This window comes from Candoia aspera, chromosome 8 (genome assembly GCF_035149785.1).
Source record: "Candoia aspera isolate rCanAsp1 chromosome 8, rCanAsp1.hap2, whole genome shotgun sequence".
NCBI classification, from domain to species: domain Eukaryota; kingdom Metazoa; phylum Chordata; class Lepidosauria; order Squamata; family Boidae; genus Candoia; species Candoia aspera.
Window position 1 is genome coordinate 55903690 of NC_086160.1, and position 15201 is coordinate 55918890.

A 15201-nucleotide genomic window follows, 5' to 3' on the forward strand; every position below is an offset into this window, starting at 1 on the left:
AAGTTAGACATTATTTTCCAGTTTGAATTTTTATCTAAGCTACAGTTACAATTTGGCACTCCTGATGACTACTACTTCTTTGAGGTATCCCTTTCTGAGCTCTGGATGAATAAGTTCTTAGTAGTGTCTTAACTAAAACTTACAATATCTTCATTTTAGGGAGATATTCAAGCAAAATATGATGCTATTGATAAGGACACTCCTATTCCTACAGACAGACAGGTAAGACTTTTTTTACTTTAAGTATCATAAACACCTTTGGAATCATTGAAGTACTTCCAAATACTACTTAAGTATCTTAATTAAGAAAATAGCATTGCTGCTATAGAAATCCCATCACAATGTTGGCATTTTGAAACATAAGCTTGAACGAAAAAGCTATTATTACTCTGCTTTATATATCTGGGGTTAAAATTTGGGTAAAACTTTTAAGACTACATAAGGTATGAACCATGAGTTTGTACTTTAACCAGACTTACTTACTTATTTACTTTATTTATCAAATTTATATGGCTGCTCATATAAATGCTGTGCCGTCACCAATAATAGTAGGTAGTTTTGGTGAGAGAGAGAGAGAGATTGAAGTAGTAGATGTATATGTTGCATTTATCCTTTTATAGAAAGGATAAGGATATAGAAAATGCAGTCTTCTTATGACTATTATTAGATGTCAAATTGGGATGGGATACAAATGTATTTATTTACTTATTTGTTTATTTATTCATCATATTTTGCCACTGCCCATCTCCCCCCCAGAGGAGGGACTCTGGGCGGTTTATTCAACCTATTCAGCCACTCGTCTCAAATACTTGACTCTGGGCAGCTAGTAATGTTTAAAAACAAGATAAAAACATTATAACAAACTAATAACTTGTACAGCAGCCAAAACAACAACAACAACAACCAACACAACAATTAACTATGATATGGGTGCAACCACACACACCCAAGACTCCATAACTAAACCAGATCTTCAAGGATTTATGAAAAGTAAGCAGGGTTGGAACAAGTCTAATCTCTAGGCTAATAATTGTTCCAGAGGGTGGGTGCCACAACAGAAACGACACTCTTCCTGGGTCCTGCCAGATGATACTCCCTGATGGACAGGACCTGGAGCATGCCTCTCCTGTCAGAACTAACAGGACTGGGAGTTACAAATGTGGAGAGATAGTCCTGCAAGTAACCTGGCCCCAAACATGAAGGCTTTATAGGTAACTACCAGCATCTTGAAATGAAGCCAGAGGCATACTGGCAACCAATGCTGCTTGCATAGCAAAAGTGTCAAATGTGCCAAATGAGACACACCCATAACTGCCTCTTAAACAATCAGATGGCTGAAGTGTCTTACAGAGTGGTCATGTTTTGTGTGAGGGCCGATTTATAATACCACGTTTAGTCAACTACTTGGAGTTTTATCCATTTATTCAGTAACTTTTTAAATATTTATTTATCTATGGAAGATCTGCTGTAATTTATAAGAATAGAATTAACAAGACAAACAGATTTTTGGTTTAAGTTATGGAAGTACTTCTTTATGCCTGTAATACATTATATATTTACAAAGTGTTATTCCTCAGCTTTTTAGTTGAAACTCTGTAATAAAACTGATGATAGTGATGGCAATGAAATTAAACCTATTTCCAGTTGATCCCCATCTGCATCCCCATATGTAGATCACAAAGGAAAAGAACTTAGTTCCATTCTGCCTTTCTTTCCCCACAGTAATGACTTTAATCTTCCTGAAATTGAACATTATGCATGAAGGGCAAATAAACTCCCATATTTCTCATATGACAGAATTCTGCCTTTTGATCTTCCCTCAAGTGCATATAATAGGATTTTACTACTTCAGATGCTCTGGTTTCAGTTCACTCTATAATTTGGGGTGGGAGATAGTCCTATCAACCATATTTCAAGTTTATGGAGATTGTGGGACAGCATTTTTAGGTACTTTGTAAGTCCATTACTTTGAAGATTAGAAATATAAATAGATCTTGATGAGAAAATTAGAGTTGAATGCTATTACAAGATAAACTGTGAAGTTGCGGCATCCAGTTAGTATCTAAAGAACACTTAGTGAGTCTTTGTGCAAACATTATCTTTCTTTATACTGTATTTCCCTATCCTGTCTTTCTAGTCAAAGGATTTATAGTCATTAGGGAAGATGTATTTCCAAATGTCCCCAGTCCTGGTATTTTGAGCCTAGAATAACCCCTCTTCTTTCCCAACTTGTAGAAATTCAGAGGGATTCGGTGCCTAGTCTCCTTTTATGCCTTGTATTGTGCTTCTTCTGACATCTTCTGTGTTTGCTTACATTGTAGATTGAAGTTGACATTCCTCGTTGCCATCAGTATGATGAATTGCTGTCATCACCTGAGGGCCATGCAAAATTTAGGCGTGTTTTGAAAGCCTGGGTAGTTTCTCATCCTGATCTTGTATATTGGCAAGGTTAGTTCAGCTGGCTCCTATGGCTAGCAATAATATTTTTCAAGTTTTTAATACATTCTTGCCTACATATTTTACATAGTAGAATAAACTAAAGCATACAAGTGATGCAGTAATTATTCCCAGCTCATTCTACCAGTTCTTTTTAAAAAGTATATATACTTGCAATATAAATAGTTGATTCTTGCACTGCTTCCAGTGACTAAGTAAGCTTATTAATTGATTTATAGGTTTATTTATTTATTTATCGTATTTCTTCTTTATAGATTTATAGATCACTTTAGTCAGCTGACCTAAGCAGTGTACAAGAGCAACAGCAAAAGTCAATAAACATTCAAAATAAAACAATAATATACATTAAAACTAATACAGAATAGAAGTACAGTTAAGAACCATAAGTAAGCTAAGGAATAATAAGGTGATTGCTGGGGATAAAAGCTCTGCAACAGTCAAGTCCCAAAGGCCTTCCAGAAGAGCTGAGGTTTCACGAACTTCCCAAAGACCAAGAGAGTGGAAGCTCTCCTTGCCCCAGGGTGGAGGTGGAAGCCGTTCCAGAAGAGGGGCCCCCCACAGAGAATGCTGAGTTTCAGTCCCTGCCCTGTCACACCTCTTGATAAGTGGAGACCTTCAGCAGGTATTCTTTGTTAGTTAGAACTCTAGTAACATTTTAATAGCTAAATAGAATAATACTCAGATATAACCCTCAGTATAATTCTATGGATATCTGGGAGGAACTGTTTTCAAGCCCATGGCTGGTGTAATGGTTGCCTATCCCAAACACTCAGACTCACAAGAGGTTACTTAAATGAAATCTGATTTATTAGGGAATTTATGACAGTTACAGAGAAAGCTGAGAATGACTAAAAGCGCGCCAAATACAAACTAAAAACCCTCGGCTCCAAACATAATCCCTCCCCCCTACCAGCCATAGCAACCACCCCCCTCCCAGGTGCTGGTAACCGTTTTCTACACATCCTGGGAAAGCAACCTTGAATACATGAGACAACCCAAATACATTCCAACCCAGCAGCCAACAGATAAGAACTCCCTGAAGAGGAATCTTCCTCCCTTCTAAGATCAAACACGTATCAGGCTAATGACATGCGAAACGTTACGATGTACCAAGCACATTGAAACGGTGAACATGACAGCTGGGCTCACATATTTCATACATTTTGGCTTGGAGCTAAGAATGATCCAGATTATTGGGGAGAAGCATAATTTTTTAAAAATGCTTTAGCATCTGTGACTGAAACCATTGGATCTTCTTAGAAATGTGGTAGGACTGAAATCCAAATTTCTGATTTTAGATATAATTGATATAGGAAGTTTTTCAGAAGGCAGTCATAAATGGCCACTCCCACCCCCAAACCCATGGATTTATTTAAAATCTTACTTCATGACTGCATCACACATGATCATTTTGAAAGTGGCATGTATCTCTAAATAATTTCTGTAGAATATTTGAGTGTATATTAATGTTCATCTTTATCTTCTGGATATTCTCAAACTGCTCATTTTCTTTAGCAATATTTTTGCATAATTATCTCTTCCTGTAGGTCTTGATTCCCTCTGTGCACCTTTCCTGTATCTAAATTTCAACAATGAAGGTAAACGTTTTCTTTTCTGATAACTTGAATTCATGCATGCAGTGCATTAAATTCTGATTAGTTCTGTGTCTCTGTTTCACTAGGTTTATGCATATTGTAGAGCAGTTCATGAGTTTGCCCATAGTACATGGCTTAAGGCTGGGATACTTGCAGGACTGTCTGTCTCCAATTATCTCTTCCCACCCGACAAGATCAAATAGGGTTGGCATGCTCTGGGTCCCATTAGTTAAGTAGTATCATCTTATGGCATCAGGAAGTATGCCTTTTCTGTTGCCATGCCTACCCTGAGGAGCAGCATTGCTTTAGATTCAGAGGGCCCCTATTCTGTTTGCTTCTAGAAAATCCCCTGGTTCTTCTCCCAGTATTGGACAAGGATGTTATTTGAGCCCCTTTTAGCATATGAGACATGATTTGCCTCTAACATGGCATGTTTTTAATGGCTTTTATTATACTCAATGTTTTTAACCCTCAGTTAGCTGCCCAAAATCACTCATTGACTAGGTAACCATACAAACTGAAGAAATAAATAGATACTGAAATCAGATAAATAAGTTTTGGCTAATAGCTATCTTTTTTCTCATTCTCGTTTTATGGGGGAGGGTGATTTTCCCCCCCTTTTGGTAGGATATAAATGTGTTGTTAATGAAGACTTCTGTTGCTTGCATTTTCAATATGTTCTCTGAGCCTTGGATCCAGACTAAGACATATTGGTTAAATCCTACTGATAGGAGTATAAATGATCTATTATGTGTATGTTTAAATATGGATCCAACTGTGTTATATGTAGAAGTCTGCTTAATCTTTGAAAGTACTTAAAGTTTTACAGAATTATTTAATGGGAACAGTGTAACATGTTATTTTCGATCAATTATAACAATAATGGTTGGATAAAAAGTTCTCTCTCTTTCTGGTTCTTTTTTAGCTTTGGCCTATTCCTGCATGTCTGCTTTTATACCAAAATACCTCTACAATTTCTTTCTAAAGGATAATTCTCATGTGATTCAAGGTAGGTTTTCTGATATAAATCATCTTTCAGATAAACCTTTAAAAGCCTGTATATATGGTTTGTCTTTTATAGTTTTAAATTTATAATCTGCTTTTAGGTCTAATGGAAAATAACATACCATACAAAAAAACAAAACAAAATGCAGCTATTGCCAACTTAAAACAGCTGCATACATGCAGTTCCTTTTGAATTTCCTTACTGAAGCTATGCATTGATCAATTATTTTGATATTGTTATTATTCATAGATTTTATATTGTTCTTTGTGAGTTTAAGTATATTTTTGTAGTTGTGATTTTCTTTTTCTTCTGTAAACTGCTGTGGGCTATTTTTACCAGGAGCAAGAAGGTTATAAAAACGATAAATATGTCAATAATCATTATAATAATGTTCCAGTTGATGTCCCATCCATTTCATTGCTGTCAACTCCTAGTAAAGTAAAAGAATGATTTGGTTCTCTGGGAGAAAAGAGATCACTTAGGAATGATATCAACAGCCTAGACTTCTCTGTATTCTGCAGATCAACCAGAGTACTGACAGTATTGCTGAAAGATGATTGTGAGAAATTCCATAAGATCATTCAGAAAACTGTCCAGGTCTAGCAGATACCTAAGTCAGACCATTTTAGCCACCCTGACAGAAGTGGGTACCAGTCTAAAGCTCACCATGGAATGATGTCTAACAGAGAAATGCGGTGGTAACATTTCGAAGAGCTCAGAGGAGATCTTATGAATCCACGAGAGCTTAAGTTATTTGCCCCTGATGTACTGATAATGCAGAGGACATAGAGAATGGCCTTGAAGGACAATGGGAAGGTCCATTGTCAAGGCAACGATCAAACAACAATACATCGCTTCAGTCAAGCTTAGCTTAAGCCTATTCGAAGAAACAAACTTAAGAAACACCTCAAACAGGACCCTCCCTAATTCACACTAAGATGAAGTAAGGGAGGAGGGAAGCACATTCAGACTTGCAAGATTCTGTTACTATAGCTGTTACAATAAAAGTAGTTTTAGACCCATAAGGCATTGGTTTCTTAATGTGGTCTGCCATATAGGGCTGACAGAGATAGGGAACTTTCATCCCACTAGCCTATAAACCACAGTAGTCCCTAGTTTTCTACTGTGAAGCGCTCTCTCCCAGCCATTCCCTGCCATTGCTAACTTCCTTAGGCTTGTTCCTGTTCTTAACTTCTCCTTTACATTCTTGTGGCTTTGATAGTTGACTGTTGGAATATTAGTTTTCCTTAAGTTCCAGCTTGTTTTCTCCTTTAATGACTTTCCAAGAAGTACTCCCCATTTTCATATCATTTCAGTCTTTTTCTTTTATTTTTTTTTCCCTGAAGCTCCATTGAGGCGCTTTGTTAAACTCCAAATTTAAACTCCAGAGTGTGACAGTCCACCATGGTTAATATCTGAGGCACACCTAAGCTTCAATAAACGAATCAAACAATTATTTAAGTGCCGTGGAGTTTCATTGTTTCTTCCGTGCATAATTTAACGTACACCTTCTCTGCATGTGTCCATCAACTCAATTCCATAAGATCAGATCACCTTCATTCAGTACTATTAAGTCATTAACCTTTCTCTTAGATTCATGAACATACAACATATCTATTTTTCTTCCATTTCATTCACTAGTTTATGCTTTTTTCCATTTACTTCTCTTCTTTTTAAGTCATAGTCTTTCATATGCCAAAGTCATCATCAAATGGACCCCATAGGTATTACCTCCACTGCCCTTCATGGCTTTAATTAGTCTAAGCTTCCAGATAACACTTTTCAATAAGAAAATGTAGGCTAGCCTTAGCTGTACCTGTTCCACATGCAGCATTTCCTGCTAACTGTAAGGACAATATCAGTTTTGGCACATTTTGGCCAATATGATAGGAGCACAACCAAAAGCCAGATTTACCACAAACATGCTACTGCTATTCTGGATAAACCAGGATCTCTAACTATAACATACATTGCAAGCTAGCATACTGCTGCTTGTTCCCCATCAGTTAAGAGGGTAAAACACCCTCAGGATGTTTTTCAACAGTAATAAATACTATAATCCAAAAATGCAAACCCATTTATTTTTACACAACTACAATAAACCTGCTTTTCTTATGGATTTGTAAAATAGTTAATATTCTGAATTATTGCAAAATACAATATTAAAAATGCATTTCCTGTAATAATGCAGGCTCCAGTCTTTAAAAAATGCCAAAGAAAAGGCACTTGACATATGTAGTAGGTATTTTGATTTTGTTATCTCTTTCCTGGAATTATGTTGCAATGGAGATTCCATAAAACAAAATCCTTATGGCTAAATTCTTACTGGAATAATTTCTAAATAGTCTTTCCTGTTTATCATTCTTCCAGAATATCTAACAGTGTTCTCCCAGATGATAGCGTTCCATGATCCTGAGCTGAGTAACCACCTCAACGAAATAGGTTTCATTCCAGATGTAAGTGCAAATGCTTCTTTTATATTTTTAATACAGGTAGAAAAAGCAGAAAGGCTAATGATATATATTCACATATCATGGTCTGGAAACAAATTAAATACAAGAATCGATCAAACTCTGATAGCAGCTATCACAGCAATCAAGTTCTACAGAAGATGTGCCATTTAATGTGATTTTCAGAGAGAGATGATGTCATTTTTTTCCTCATCACTTTTCACTACTTTTACCTGAGATCACATTCATGTTTTACTTAGAAAAAAATTCCACTGAGTTCAGTGAGCTTTATGTCTAAGTAACATAGCATATAATGCAGTCTTGAGGACTATCTAAATTGCCAGTACTTAACTCTACATAATAATCCAAAAAATTAGTTTAAACTAAACCATAGTTTAACTCTTATGGTTTTCTGCATAGATTCCTGTTAATTGTAATTTAATGGGCTTGGGGAGGAGAAATTCTGGTATGCCTATGCCTACCCATGTGCTCAGTAAGTAATACACATATTGAGCAGTTGAAGTCGTATCAGTAAGTCTTTAATGTTCTATCATTAGAATTGCAATGTGGACTTAAACTTCTGAATGGAAGTTTACTTCTGGCATTGATTTCATATGTAGAGAGAGATTTAATATGCAGTCTTGGTCAATTTAATTTGTACATTTTTACAATTTAACTTGTATATTGTAGGAATATTTGACAGAATTACTAGAAATGCTTTGTGTATTGCTCCACCCTTCATTAGGAAAATAAAATCTGTACTTTATTTTAGTACTTGTGACTTTCCAGAATCCATCAAAGTGAAATATATGCACTTAGCAATACTGTTTTCATGCTTGAGCATTAATCCTATCAGATCAAACACTGATTAACCTTCTGGGTTCCTCCTGCATGATATAGTATTTCTTGGCACTGTTCTGTATGCTTTTATGTTTTAGAGCTCTCAAAATATTGAACAGCAAGCCTTGTCTGCTGTTGCAATACCTGCATTACTTAAATGAAATTTGCTTTCCTATATATTTTATAAACCTTACAGTGGCTTAACATTTTATTTATTTATTTATTTATTTTTATCCCACCCTTATTATTTTTATTAATAACTCAAGGCGGCAAACATACCTAATATGCCTTCCTCCTCCTCTTTTGCCCACAACAACCACCCTGTGAGGTGGGTTGGGCTGAGAGAGAGTGACTGGCCCAAGGTCACCCAGCTGGCTTTCATGCCTAAGGCAGGACTAGAACTCACAGCCTCCTGGCTTCTAGCCCAGCACCTTAACCACTGGACCAAACTGGCTCTCATTCCTACCTTTATCATATGAAAACAACATTTTCTTAAGGAACCCCTATTGGCAGAAGTAAAAATGGTGTTCTTCAATTATTCCATATTGTTTTCAGCTGCAGATTATGAAAACAAGACATTATTTCCAGTTTGCCCATTAATTAAAGGTTCTAGCTATGTTTATTTGAAAGCTACTTTGCTAAAAAAAAAAAAGTTACTCCTATTTACTTCAGATTTTATGCACTTTGAAAAAACTTTGCATATAGTTAATTACAGTTATTTAACAAGAAAGAAACATTACTGGTGAGTTTGAGTAAATGATTGCCACAGCTATTACCTTTAGTTGGTATTTATTTAAAAGAATGAGCCAAACTTCTGTCCTTCAATAGAGAACTTCTGTCCTCTGTTCTCTGTTTTTCCACCATTTAAAAATTATAAAGCTACATTGAAGAAGCAAGTATATTTATTTTAGCTAGATGTGGTACAGTGTTCATACTGTGAACATTCTGTCTTACGCTCATGCATGCAAAAGAAGGACATTTTCCATTAATACCTTCTTTCCAAGCTCCCTACACTATTCCCATGGATCCCAAAACCATCAAAAGCAGGGCTGCAAAAAGGAAAGGAAGAGATACAAACATCCAATGCCAGGTATTAGACCTGCATCTTGTTTTCCCAGACCTGGAAATTATAAGAAAGAGGTCCTAATCCAAGGATCAGGTGGGCATCAGCTCAGAGTTTTATGAGATGTCATTGGCACCTGAAAATAAAAATTAAATATAACTATGAAAGAGATAGAAGGAAAGTAGTGGTATAGAATGAAGCTTGACTGGTTTTTACTCTATATTCATAAATTGTTCTCTGTTGGTAAAGTTCCTGAAAAAGAGAATATTCACAGAATTGTTGTGGAGCAAACAGCCTAGTGCAGAAGCACTACTGGTCACACTTTATTACTGCCCATTGTGTTGTGGTGAACAATAAATGCATCTTCTTTAAACAAATACTGCAGCAAGAATGTGAGCTGTGCTGTTAACTTGCTTATACCTGGTGAGATGGGTAGGGGGCAGCGTGTACCAAGGAAAGTGCAGGAAGTCCGACCAAAGAGTATTATATTAACCCAGTTGTTGATGGAAGTAGAGAGGATCATGAAGGCAGATGGGAGAAGAAGAATTACCTCCTGCTTGGTTAACTATCTCTAGGTAGTGACCACAAGGAAGGATCTGCTGAAGTTGAAGCTAATTTAAAAGCCCCTAAATTCAAGCAAATAGATTTTAAAATCATAGTTACGATATTTGTGAAACAGTATTTATAATATACTGTTATAAATACGTTATTAATAGTATGCTGTATAAAGGTTTGGGGAGCCTGTGTCCCCCAAACCCATTTAGCTGCACCTCCCCAAGATCATACCATGAAAATTAGGAAGTAAAATGACACTAGGGCTGTAATTTTTGCATTTATGAGTGGAGATTGTGTTCATAAAGCACAGGGAAAAACGGCCTTGGCCCTTGGATGTTCACGCTTCAGCTCTCTTTCTTGCTGCAGCTGGTTGGGTTTGGTTAAGAGGACATGGCGAGGTAGAGAGTCAGTGAAACACAGTTCAAAATTTGAGAATCATTGAGTCTAATGGCCTAGCAAATAAGGGTACTTCTTTTGTTTAATTCTTTGCTAAGGGAAGTTAAAGTTCATGGGTTTTAATATAATATTGTTTCTTAACATTCAGCGAATGTTGTGCTTTCTTTTTCAGGCAGGTTACCACAGGAAGAAGTGTACACTGTCACTTTGCTTTATGTTCAAAATAGTATTGAATAGTCAATGTTGCTTTACCTTTTTTTGAGCTTTGCAGACATAGCTAACTGCAAAAAGCATGCATTGTGCAAGTACATGCATTGAGAAGAAGCCTCAAGTTAATAGTTAGATAAATGTATACTGTTACTGTACATTGTTCACTAGCTATGTTACTGAAGTTAATCCATTACTGTTGCTTCATTCCTGGGCTTAGTTTGCTGGCTCTTTGTGCAAGCAGGGTTTTTTTTTAAAATTAAAAATCATCCTTTTTGCTAGTTTTTCTGTAGGTTAGGTGATAGTGGTACTCAGCATAAACCACCACCCCACCTACTTTTGCGATCCCAAGATGTATAATGTCAGAATAATGTCATGTGACCACGCTGTGTAGCAACAGAAATTCCAGCACTTCTGGTTGCCATCATTAAGTGAATCACCACAGATCATTAAGCGAGAATGTCACATGGTCACCATTTCTGACTTTCTGCTGGCTTCCCTGCTCAGTTTACTTGTAGGAAGCCAGCAAAGAAGGTTGCAAATGGTGATCATGTGACTGCGGGACACTGTGACATCATAATTGCAAGCTGGGCACTGAGTGCCCGAATCACAATAATGTGACCCATGGCAACACTGCGACCTATGTAAGTACAAGGACCTGTCATAAGTACCACTCGTTCAGCAACATCATAAGTTCGAACCATTGCTGAACGAGTGGTCATTAAATGAGGACCACTAGTATACAGCAGTAAAATATAATCAGACTCAGGTTCAGAAATTTTAAATTCTAGTCTGGGTAGGATATCAACAGAGATTGAAAACTGCAATCCTAATTTAAAATTCTCATATGTGTTATAAGTTAGGCTTACAGAATTACAATACTGATGTAATTGAAAATTTACAATGATCTATAACAACATTCTTTCCCCCCCCATGTTGTTGTTATAGCTATATGCTATTCCTTGGTTTCTCACAATGTTCACACGTGAGTATCACCTTTTCTCATTTTTCATTTACAAGTATATGTTTCTTCATCTCAAGACATTTGTATATTTTGACTTGTCAGTCTCTAACTTAGGGCAATAATCACTATTAAACACTAAATGCTCATTGGAGATGTTTGTATCCATCTGGTAAATAATTAGGCAACTTGACATTTAAAGTAATATTAGTGTAAAACAGAATTATTTCAGTCATATACTATACAGATGATATATTTTCATCCTGAATCCCGCCTTGGTGGTCTATCTGCCAATTATGTTTCCTCTTACTTTATCCATTCAGTGAAATTTTCAATTTGTTCTTCAGAAATACAGTAGTAGTCTTGCTTTTCATAACTGAACTTTACAAGGATAAATATACAAACCAGTATCATATTTTAAAAATGGACTTTAGTTTAATTTTACAAAAAAAAAGTGCCTTCACTACATCCAAAGAATGTGTCAATATGTTGTGTTTATTCTACATAATGCGGTGTGTACAATTCACAGGAGATTATCCTACAGGCATCCACAAGTGTGTGGAATAACGCTTAGACTTAACATGAGATTTGCAATATATCTAAGAATTGTGTGGTAAGCATTTTTTCTATAAAAAAAAAAAGTCTTAGTAGATGTTATAACAGATGATGTTATAAATGACACAATACTGTTATTTAGAAGATTACTTTGGATTCTGATGTGATTTCACATTTGAAATACCTAATTATAAAGTAACTATTTCTCAGGGGCTTGATAGCAATTAGCCTAATAGGGTGTAGTTAAATTCAGAAAATAGCAAGCTGTAGAGGAAAAGCACTACATTAACCTCTGGATCTTGGTTTCCTCTCAGAATTGAGGTTCAAATTACAGAACATCATCTTTTAAATAAATACAAAATTATTTAGCCCTATTTCCTTGTTATGCTAATATCTAACAATAACACATGGGTTATAAAGATTGCAATTCTCTGCACATGTATGTGACATCAAATCATAATGAATGTGGCAGTATATATTTCATTAAATATAGTAAAATGGGTATTTGGTTGCCTTGGAGAGTTATAAATCAACTTGTGAAAAAAAAATCTCTCCAGTAGTACTGTCAGCCTTACCAGGTAGACCAGACAGGAAACACAACCAGATGAGCTAATTCTACTTTATTGTAAAGCTACATTGACAGAATCTTGCAAATCTGAAAGTACATTTCTCCCTCCATCTCCTTTACAGCCTGAAAAACTAGGGAGGGTCCCTTCTGAGCCTCTTGCCCCACCCACTATCCAGCTGTGGGCTATGCTCTCTCTTATCTGACCGTTCCCTAGGCAGCATCTCTTCACCCCATCTCCCAAGGCCTTTTCTGCATACCATTACAAGTATGACCTACTGTTCTTAATTTATAAAGGACTTGGAGTGATGTTGATACTGAAGTGATATATACAGAAAAATAATTATATTTTTTATGAAACATAAAACTAAATAAATTTCATGCTACTGATTTAATCAATGGACATAACAGCATTTCAAGATAAACTGTGATATGTGCAGCTTCAGCAAAACCTGGTGCCAAGAAATGTGCTACAACACACAGATGTAACAGCCAGTACTGGCCATGCCACCACATCCCAAGGATGTGTCCTAACAGTCAGGAACCACGCTGAGATGAGGAATAGGTCTCTAGTGTTTTAGTACTGCTACGTTAGACAGAAAATCCTAACAAACTGAAGCGTGAGAAAACCCAGACAGATAAACCCCAAAAGTCAAGGCGGGTCTGTTCTGTGTCTCTTTGACTGATCAACTCCTCACTACTATGCATGCGTTTTCCCCCCTGGATAGGGGCCCCCTCCTGCTCACCTTCAGTGCTCATGACACCAAGTTTAAGAAAACCGCTTGATCCTAAGATCCACAGGCTGCAACAAGATTTGGGATCATGACTCTCACTTTCTCCTTTATTTTTGTCCAAAGGAGAATTTTAGAAGCTTGTATTTCTGCTTTTTCTTCATCAGGGCTATGATTTCATCTGAATACCAAGAAGGTCAAGATTGGCTTGTTTTATAACTGATAATAATTACTGTTAAATCACAAGTCCATGGTTTAGATAAAATGGGAAGATATGATTTACAATGTAATTTGCTATAATTATAGCTATGCTGTGTCAGAGGACTGACAGAGCACACTAAATTCTGATTTACATGATGTGTGAACTAGTGAAACACTTAGTTTCTCCAAGTGGTTTTTTTAATTTCATTATTATAATTACATTGCCCAGACCAGGGTACGGTAAAGCTTTGCATCAGTTTCAAAAGAATAACAACGATGCAGCACATTTGAATGCAGCACTGATTTTAAACAAGGTACCTGAGTTGGGAGAAGACAGCAGGATCATATAACAATCTTCCGTGCTCCAAAAATAGTAGCTCAGGTATTTTCTGATACTGATAGCTATGCCTCAAATGAATTGTCACATGGGTTGTGCAGTGTTTCACAATCCAGATTCCACAAGGATGCTCTGAAGCTTGTGTAGATGTGAACATAGCACCTGTCAGCAGCTCTTTAAAGCAACTAGGTCTTCTCCTGAGATAATGTGGCAGCCTCAGAAGGCATTGCATGATCCCCTGAGAGGTTATGGCAGCTCTAAACAGTTCTGGATGGATACTACATGCAGATTCCCATGACCACTCCAAAAGGAGCTTGTCCAAATTATGTCCAAAGCATTGCCTAGCCCTACCTGTCAGTATTCTTTGGTACTGCACTATCTCTTCACGTTAGAAATTACTAGGAAAAGACTTGAATAATGCACCTCTTGCCTACATTACAAATATTTAAATAAGATATCTCTTTGTGGCCCTTGATGGAACTATACTGAAACTCATACTTGGTGCATAGATTAAATATATGTTGTTGACTTCTTCCTTCGTCTTTTGCTCTGGTGTTTTTTAATCTATATCCAAGTTTTTATTTGTTTAGCATTCTATTCATTGCTGCCTTGTGAAATATATTTGTTGGTTTTGAGACACTGTCCCTTGGTACAGTTTGCAATCCAGATGTGATTGGGCCAGAGGTTTTATGAATGTCCCTGTTAAAAATCCTTGGCCCTTCTTTTTCATCTTTACCTACATTGCTGTCTAAAATGTGATGCCCAACAGAGGTTGCTTTAGAGGCTCTTCTCATTAATACTTACAATGGGATTGTTCCTCTCCCCTGTGCCATCTGCATTCTGTGCAAAAAAGGCTCCGAGTCTTTTGTACTCTCTTGTGCTTGTTGCCTGATTACCCACTTAGCTTTACAGAAAAACTGAAAACTGTTCTCTCCTAACTCCTAATTTATTTGCTGGTTGCCTTGCAGATGTCTTTCCTTTGCACAAAATCTTTCATCTGTGGGATACATTACTACTGGGGAATTCTTCCTTCCCATTCTGTATTGGAGTGGCTATTCTGCAGCAGCTGAGGGATCGGCTTCTCTCCAATGGATTCAACGAGTGCATTTTGCTGTTTTCTGATTTACCAGGTATTATCTTCATCAGTCTTATTTCTTTGTTGGATATCCTTTGTTCTGATCAATGTATATTCCTAATTTCTAGAATTTGACTGTAGGATAGTAATAGGAGATGGAAAGAATTAGCATAGATGGGGAATTATGTTGTACTGAATACATTTTTA

The 15201-nt window shown here is 36.6% G+C and overlaps 1 protein-coding gene across 1 annotated transcript in view; it reads left to right on the top strand.

The window, feature by feature from the left end:
* TBCK (TBC1 domain containing kinase) overlaps positions 1-15201 on the top strand; it is a 102690-nt gene that overhangs the window by 52666 nt on the left and 34823 nt on the right. Inside the window, exons 16-22 of the mRNA XM_063309913.1 lie at positions 160-222; positions 2322-2448; positions 4005-4055; positions 4978-5061; positions 7429-7514; positions 11518-11554; positions 14888-15049. Coding sequence (XP_063165983.1) covers positions 160-222; positions 2322-2448; positions 4005-4055; positions 4978-5061; positions 7429-7514; positions 11518-11554; positions 14888-15049 — 610 coding nt within the window. The remainder of the gene's footprint in view (positions 1-159; positions 223-2321; positions 2449-4004; positions 4056-4977; positions 5062-7428; positions 7515-11517; positions 11555-14887; positions 15050-15201) is intronic.